The sequence below is a fragment of the Nerophis lumbriciformis genome, linkage group LG19 (assembly GCF_033978685.3).
Source record: "Nerophis lumbriciformis linkage group LG19, RoL_Nlum_v2.1, whole genome shotgun sequence".
In the NCBI taxonomy this organism is placed as follows: Eukaryota; Metazoa; Chordata; class Actinopteri; order Syngnathiformes; family Syngnathidae; genus Nerophis; species Nerophis lumbriciformis.
This window is the reverse complement of record NC_084566.2, coordinates 17,829,465-17,838,471: the sequence shown is the minus strand read 5'-3', so window position 1 is coordinate 17,838,471 and position 9,007 is coordinate 17,829,465. Positions and strand designations below refer to the sequence as shown.

Genomic DNA, 9,007 nt, shown 5'->3' with positions numbered 1-9,007 from the left:
CATTTCCTTTGGAAATCGAGGTCCCAGAGTCTGGAGGAAGACAGGAGAGGCACAGGATCCACGTTGCCTGAAGTCTAGTGTAAAGTTTCCACCATCAGTGATGGTTTGGGGTGCCATGTCATCTGCTGGTGTCGGTCCACTCTATTTCCTGAGATCCAGGGTCAACGCAGCCGTCTACCAGCAAGTTTTAGAGCACTTCATGCTTCCTGCTGCTGACCTGCTCTATGGAGATGGAGATTTCAAGTTCCAACAGGACTTGGCGCCTGCACACAGCGCAAAATCTACCCGTGCCTGATTTACGGACCATGGTATTTCTGTTCTAAATTGGCCCGCCAACTCCCCTGACCTTAGCCCCATAGAAAATCTGTGGGGTATTGTGAAAAGGAAGATGCAGAATGCCAGACCCAAAAACGCAGAAGAGTTGAAGGCCACTATCAGAGCAACCTGGGCTCTCATAACACCTGAGCAGTGCCAGAAACTCATCGACTCCATGCCACGCCGCATTAACGCAGTAATTGAGGCAAAAGGAGCTCCAACCAAGTATTGAGTATTGTACATGCTCATATTTTTCATTTTCATACTTTTCAGTTGGCCAACATTTCTAAAAATCCCTTTTTTGTATTAGCCTTAAGTAATATTCTAATTTTGTGACACACGGAATTTTGGATTTTCATTTGTTGCCACTTCAAATCATCAAAATTAAATGAAATAAACATTTGAATGCATCAGTCTGTGTGCAATGAATAAATATAATGTACAAGTTACACCTTTTGAATGCAATTACTGAAATAAATCAAGTTTTTCAAAATATTCTAATTTACTGGCTTTTACCTGTGTATATATATATATATATATATATATTGGGGGCGGCATGACGTAGTGGGCAGAGCGACCGTGCCAGAAACCTGAGAGTTGCAGGTTTGCTCCCCACCTCTTACCATCCAAATCGCTGCCGTTGTGTCCTTGGGCAGGACACTTCACCCTTGCCCCCAGTGCCGCTCACACTGGTGAATGAATGATAATAGGTGGTGGTCGGAGTCTAAAACAAACTGGCAGCCACGCTTCCGTCAGTCTACCCCAGGGCAGCTGTGGCTACAAAAGTAGCTTACCCCACCAGATGTGAATGAATGATGGGTTCTCACTTCTGTGAAGCGCTTTAAGTGTCTAGAAAAGCGCTATATAAATCTAATCCATTATATATATATATATATATATATATATATATATATATATATATATATATATATATATATATATATATATACATATATAATTATATTAGTACAGGCCAAAAGTTTGGACACACCTTCTCATTTCAATGCGTTTTCTTTATTTTCATGACTATTTACATTGTAGATTGTCACTGAAGGCATCAAAACTATGACACCTGTGAAGTGAAAACCATTTCAGGTGACTACCTCTTGAAGCTCATCGAGAGAATGCCAAGAGTGTGCAAAGCAGTAATCAGAGCACAGGGTGGCTATTTTGAAGAAACTAGAATACAAAACATGTTTTCAGTTATTTCACCTTTTCTTTGTTAAGTACATAACTCCACATGTGTTCATTCATAGTTTTGATGCCTTCAGTGACAATCTACAATGTAAATAGTCATGGAAAAAAAAGAAAGAAAACGCATTGAAGGAGAAGGGGTGTCCAAACTTTTGGCCTGTATGTACAAAAAAAAAATTGAAGGCAGCAAACAATAAAAACCACAACTGAAATGCAAGAGGACTATTTTTAGTAATTGTACACACGTAGTTCAGGGTATTGTATAAATCCTACAAGAGGAAGGACAAAGGAACGACAAACATACATTATTTAGCAACATTAAATAAGCGGTTCGTTAAAGACAGAGTTTTCGATCCCGCTTGTGGGCGTGGCCAAGTGTACCTAATGCAGTGGCCGTGGAGTGTACGTTCAATTTGGGTGCGTTCCTCTTTAAAAGACGTCATCGCGCGCAGCCCAGCGGTTGACAGATCCGGCAGGGAAGATGCTGCGTTCACGGGCCACATCTAGGAGCCCTTCCCCTCTGACAAGGGGTCCGGAGTGACATCCAGCCGGTTTCGGACGCGGGTGGTCCGACACTCGCCGGGAGACGACCGCTGCTTGAACGCCGTGTCATGACATGCGCCCTCTGGGCTGAACAGCTGACAAAGACTCCGGACTCGGAACCACGTCTGGCCAATTGAATACTGCAGCCGTCACCGAAGAAAGGATGCGTTCACTGACCGCGCATGGCTGAGTGATAGGGGAGAACATCATCCAGTCATCGTGAAAGGTAAGCAGATGTTTGCTGCTCTTCAAACGTATGCTGCACGATTTTGAAGGTGCGCTGTCAAGCAAGGCCAGGCTCATTTTTTCTCCTGTTGCTGTCAAATCTGGTCCCTGTAATGCGTTTATTAGCCCCTGTCTAGATGACAGGAAGGATGCAATGATGCAGATTATTGTTTTTCTCTTTATTATGACGATACAATATATGTGGTAAACTACACATGTACAGTTGTGACTGAATACACAATCAATAGTGCAACTATCACCAATAAAACTATACATGAGTAAGTAATAGACAGATAAATCAAGATTTCTATACAGTTTACTCACCGACAACAAATTTGAGGCGGAAATCATAATTGTTTTGCCTTAAATTGATTACCGTATTTTTCGGACTATAAGGCGCAATTAAAATATTTTTATTTTGTCAAAAACGACGGTGCGCCTTACAATGTACGGAATAATTCTGGATGTGCTTACCGACCTCGAAGCAATTTTATTTGGTACATGTCGTAGTAAGTGTGACCAGTAGATGGCAGTCACACATAAGAGATATGTGTAGACTGCAATATGATGGCAGTCACACATAAGAGATACGTGGAGACTGCAATATGACTCAAGTAAACAACACCAACATTTTGTATGTTCCATTGAAAATATAGAACATTACACACGGCGCTCAAAAATCTATCAAAATGTTTTAGTATGACTTTGGTAAGCTATGAAGCCGCACCGCTTAATGGATTGTACTGTGCTTCAACATACACGTATTATTATGGTGTGTGTATAAGGTAAGACATTATCTGGCGTTTTGTTTCACAATATTATGCAAAATAAACTTTTCTCACCTTCTGGTACCTCCTGATCTGTATTTGGGATCTGCATAAGTCCTGGAAATTTCTGCTAGTCCGTGCCGACTCCGTAGTCGATAAGCTTCTTCTTTTTTACTATCTTCTTGTTATGGGACATTCATGTCAAATCTGTTCCCTGTAATGCGTTTATTAGCCCGTGTGTAGATGACAGGAAGGATGCAATGATTTTTTTTAATCTTTATTATGATGTCCATTTGTAAATACAAATAGTAGTACACACCCCCTTTTATTGGGATAATCTCCAGTTTGACATTTGGCTGCACGTTTAATGTACATTTCTCAGCAAAAGTTATATCTGGATGTATCGTACTGACTTTTTTATATCAGCATATTTGAGGTTTCTTATACAGGAACAAATAACAGAGATAGGATCTTTGAAAGGAGCTGTTGCATTCAAAGAGTCGTTCAAAACACGGGCTTGTTATTATAGTAATTATTTTAAATCCAGGAAACAATCACTGGTTGCTAGGGATGGGTAAATGAAGCCCCAGTGAGTGTTTGGCACACTCACTATATGTATAAACGCTATGTTTGGTGTTTCATAACGGCGCCACCTGCTGGAATAAAAAGTCACTACATTTGACCTGCAAATAAAATGGATAGCAAATATAATAATATAACGCAAATGGTGGCAGAGGGGTTAGTGCATCTGCCTCACAATACGAAGGTCCTGAGTAGTCTTGGGTTCAATCCCGGGCTCGGGATCTTTCTGTGTGGAGTTTGCATGTCCTCCCCGTGACTGCGTGGGTTCCCTCCGGGTACTCCGGCTTCCTCCCACCTCCAAAGACATGCACCTGGGGATAAGTTGATTGGCAACACTAAATTGGCCCTAGTGTGTGGATGTGAGTGTGAATGTTGTCTGTCTATCTGTGTTGGCCCTGTGATGAGGTGGCGACTTGTCCAGGGTGTACCCCGCCTTCCGCCCAATTGTAGCTGAGATAGGCTCCAGCTCCCCCCCGCGACCCCAAAGGGAATAAGCGGTAGAAAATGGATGGAACGCAAATCGACGTGCAGAAAAAAACTTGGTCAATGAGCGAAATAGTAAACAGGAAAAGAAGAATATTTACCTTATTTGGCGCTATAAGATCAAAAAGATCCCTCACTTGTAAATGTCCTTTATTCATAGTTTCATTTATGTCATAATACGTTGGCGGTGAACCCCAAGATGCAGAGATGGCAGGCATAGCGCAGGAAAACATGACTTTAATGTCAAAATGCAGGGGAACCAGGAAACAAAACCATCGAGCCCTGACTGGAGGGCGAGGCAGGCATACTGTAAATAGCAGCCGGCTGATTGACAACAGGTGTGGCCAGGCTGGCGATCAGCAGCAGGTGAGGGGATAACAGCGCTCAGGGAGACAAGCAGGAAATGGAACCAAAATAAGAGCGCTGACAGGAAATAAACACCAAACCGACGTGAATGCGACGGATCATCACAATTTTGTTTGAAAAGCCAGTACAACATGTCACTCGTGATTCGGAGCGCTTCCAACAAAACTATTTTTATTTTTGTTGCTTTAACACTAAAAAAAAACAAAAGCATTTTAAAAATTGAGAAATTAGCTGAGATAGGCTCCAGCACCCCCCGCGACCCCGAAGGGAATAAGCGGTAGAAAATGGATGGATGGATGGAGAAAAAACCCACAAATAATTACGAATAAAATGTAAATATGTGTATACAAAAAGAAGGGGTGTCTCGAGTAAAGGTTTTCACTACTGATACGATACTGATATTGGTGCCATGATTGGCTTATACCGATATTAATCTGATGCATATACTTTTTTAATTTTGTGGTGTGGAATGTTAAAAAAAAAGGCTTGATCAAGTGAAATTACATACGTTAGGTATGAAAAACACAAAGTTATTTATTAATGCTGTCTTTCGTCAAATTGAAGTGGAGTGGTAATTCGTTTTTGGTGACATCTAGACTATAATTATTTGATACCTGTTTATGTTGACAAATGTCATGTTTTAGACTTCAATAATGTTCGATTAAAGACACGTATTACATATGTCTAGCTTGTGCGCTATTGTGTGCTTAACTGTTGTGTAGCTGCTAGTTTCTAGCAGCCTATGGCCGACCATGTTTACATTGTGTAAATCAGTGGTCCCCAACCACCGGGCCGCGGACCGATTGGTACCGGGCCGCACAAGAAATTAAATTTATTTTTTATTTTTTATTATGTATTTATTTTCTTAATTAAATCAACATAAACAACACAATATATACATTATATATCAATATAGATCAATACAGTCTGCAGGGATACAGTCCGTAAGTACACATGATTGTATTTCTAATGAAAAAAAAAAAAAAAAAAAAAATACCATATATGTGTATATAAATGCATAGGTGCCATGATTGGGTATAAAAGCAGCTTCCGTGAAATGCTCAGTCATTCACAAACAAAGATGGGGCGAGGGTCACCACTTTGTGAACAAATGCGTGAGCAAATTGTCAAACTGTTTAAGAACAACATTTCTCAACGAGCTATTGCAAGGAATTTAGGGATTTCACCATCTATGGTCCGTAATATCATTAAAAGGCTCTGAGAATCTGGAGAAATCACTGTACGTAAGCGGCAATGCCTGTGACCTTCAATCCCTCAGGCGGTACTGCATCAAAAAGCGACATCAGTGTGTAAAGGATATCACCACATGGGCTCAGGACCACTTCAGAAAACCACTGTCAGTAACTACAGTTTGTCGCTACATCTGTAAGTGCAAGTTAAAACTCTCCTATGCAAAGCGAAAGCCATTTACCAACAACACCCAGAAACGCCGCCGGCTTCGCTGGCCCCAAGCTCATCTAAGATGGACTGATGCAAAGTGGAAAAGTGTTCTGTGGTCTGACGAGTCCACATTTCAAATAGTTTTTGGAAACTGTGGACGTTGTGTCCTCCAAACCAAAGAGGATAATAACCATCCGGACTGTGAGAGCGCAACGTTGAAAAGCCAGCATCTGTGATGGTATGGCGGTGTATTAGGGCCCAAGGCATGGGTAACTTACACATCTGTGAAGGCGCCATTAATGCTGAAAGGTACATACAGGTTTTGGAGCAACATATGTTGCCATCCAAGCAACGTCTTTTTCATGGACGCCCCTGCTTATTTCAGCCAGACAATACCAAGCCACATTCTGCCCATGTTACAACAGCGTGGCTTTGTAGTAAAAGAGTGCAGGTACTAGACTGGCCTGCCTGTAGTCCAGACCTGTCTCCTGTTAAAAATGTGTGGCGCATTATGAAGCCTAAAATACCACAACATAAGCTGTACATCAAGCAAGAATGGGAAAGAATTCCACCTGAAAAACTCAAACATTTGGTCTCCTCAGTTCCCAAACGTTTACTGAGTGTTAAAAGGAAAGGCCAACTTTTTTGCAATGTGTTGCTGCCATTAAAATCTAAGTTAATGATTATTTACAAAAAAAAAGTTTCTAAGTTCGAACATTAAATATCTTGTCTTTGCAGTCTATTCAATTGAATATAAGTTGAAAAGGATTTGCAAATCATTAAATTTAGTTTTTATTTACCATTTACACAACGTGCCAACTTCACTGGTTTTGGGTTTTGTTGAAAAAAGATCGTAAAATGACGTCTTTAATGCGCCTTTTAATCCGGTACGCTTTGTGTATGAAAGTAGAGCCGAATAGACCCATTCATTGACGGTACGCCTTTATAATCCGGTGCACCTTATGGTCCAAAAACTAGGGTATGTTTATTGTTGATGTATGTGTTGTGTTTTACAGACAACGCTGTGAATAAGAAGCCTTCAGCACATATTTGTTAGGCCATGGTGAAGATTTAGGAAGTGACACCATGGTCATCTCCGATAGAAACAGCAGCACTTCAGTGTCCAAGAGGGAGCCGCAGAAGGACAAAAAAAGGCGAGCGTCTCGTCCTCACGGCCTGCCCTCCCCGGCGCTGTGCTGTGCCTGCGGGCTGTGCATCATGTTGGCCGGACTCAACATCACCCTGGTGGGGGTGTTCGCCTTCAGGACCCTGGTGCCTTCTGCCAACCCTTCCATCGTCATCGGACCCATCCTCCTGCTGGTGGCCTTTTCCTTTTTTGGGGCCTGCTGCGTGTGCAGCCGCCTCCCGCCTTCTCACAGCTCGCGAGGCTCCAAAGTGGGAGGGCGGGGCATGAATCTGATGGGGAATGGCGGTCTGGCCGGGGCGGCAGCCTTCGAGATAGAGACCAGCGAGCACACACTGCAGGACACCACCGCCGTGCAGCTCAGCCCCACGTCGTCCCCCGGGTCATCGCGGGGGTCCAGCCCTGAAAGAGAGGCTCCTGACGGGACATGCAAGCTCTTCACTATGGAGACCGATGGCTCGTCTTCTGTCTCAACCAGAGCGGTCTACTCGGCCGCCACCGCCTCAGGAGGGGAGGTGAGGCTCAACCTGCCACGAGAAGAAGGTCTCACCTTGTCGGAGTACCAGCAGCATACATAACTTTGTCTTCACGCTCACTTTGTCTTCTTTTATTCTTAGTGGGGATGGGCCTGATAACACTGTTGTCATGAATTGATTGTTAATTCATTGCATCTTAAAGCAATTGAGGTTAAATGGATTGCACTACTTCTCTCCAACCAGCAGGGGTGCTGTCGATTCAGTCACCTAGTTTGCAGTATGAAGTAGAACACATCTTATTGTTGCATGAGCAGTTTAATTGTACATAATAATAAAATAAATACTATAATATAATATATATACAGTATATATATGTATATATATACAAACCCCGTTTCCATATGAGTTGTTAGATCTAAATATAAATGGAATACAATGATTTGCAAATCATTTTCAACCCATATTCAGTTGAATATGCTACAAAGACAACATATTTGATGTTCAAACTGATACTTTTTTTTTTTTTTTTTGTAAATAATCATTAGCTTTAAATTTGATGCCAGCAACACGTGACAAAGAAGTTGGGAAAGGTGGCAATAAATACTGATAAAGTTGAGGAATACTCATCAAACACTTATTTGGAACATCCCACAGGTGAGCAGGCAAATTGGGAACAGGTGGGTGCCATGAATGGGTATAAAAACAGCTTCCCAAAAAAATGCTCAGTCTTTCACAAGAAAGGATGGGGCGAGGTACACCCCTTTGTCCACAACTATGTGAGCAAATAGTCAAACAGTTTAAGAACAACGTTTCTCAAAGTGCAATGGCAAGAAATTTAGGGATTTCAACATCTACGGTCCATAATATCATCAAAAGGTTCAGAGAATCTGGAGAAATCACTCCACGTAAGCGGCATGGCCGGAAACCAACATTGAATGACCGTGACCTTCGATCCCTCAGACGGCACTGTATCAAAAACCGACATCAATCTCTAAAGGATATCACCACATGGGCTTAGGAACACTTCAGAAAACCACTGTCACTAAATACAGTTTGTCGCTACATCTGTAAGTGCAAGTTAAAGCTCTGCTATACAAAGCAAAAGCCATTCATCAACAACATCCAGAAACGCCGCAGGCTTCGCTGGGCCCGAGATCATCTAAGATGGACTGATGCAAAGTGGAAAAGTGTTCTGTGGTTTGACGAGTCCACATTTCAAATTGTTTTTGGAAATATTCGACATCGTGTCATCCGGACCAAAGGGGAAGCGAACCATCCAGACTGTTATCGACGCAAAGTTGAAAAGCCAGCATCTGTGATGGTATGGGGGTGCATTAGTGCCTAAGGCATGGGTAACTTACACATCTGTGAAGGCACCATTAATGCTGAAAGGTACATACAGGTTTTGGAACAACATATGCTGCCATCTAAGCGCCGTCTTTTTCATGGACACCCCTGCTTATTTCAGCAAGACAATGCCAAGCTACATTCAGCACGTGTTACAACAGCGT

At 42.3% G+C, this 9,007-nt stretch overlaps 1 protein-coding gene across 1 annotated transcript; it reads left to right on the top strand.

The window, feature by feature from the left end:
- Positions 1–2,024: 2,024 nt before the first annotated feature.
- On the top strand, positions 2,025–8,504 carry tmem275a (transmembrane protein 275a). Its single transcript, XM_061979900.2, has 2 exons — positions 2,025–2,278; positions 6,893–8,504. Exon 2 carries the CDS (start codon positions 6,963–6,965, stop codon positions 7,596–7,598), a length of 636 nt encoding a protein of 211 aa, XP_061835884.1. The 5' UTR covers positions 2,025–2,278; positions 6,893–6,962; the 3' UTR covers positions 7,599–8,504.
- The last annotated feature ends 503 nt before the right edge of the window (positions 8,505–9,007 follow it).

Bases quoted from the DNA above. Each gene is read 5' to 3' on its own strand.
- tmem275a (XM_061979900.2), top strand. From the start codon at position 6,963: ATGGTCATCTCCGATAGAAACAGCAGCACTTCAGTGTCCAAGAGGGAG.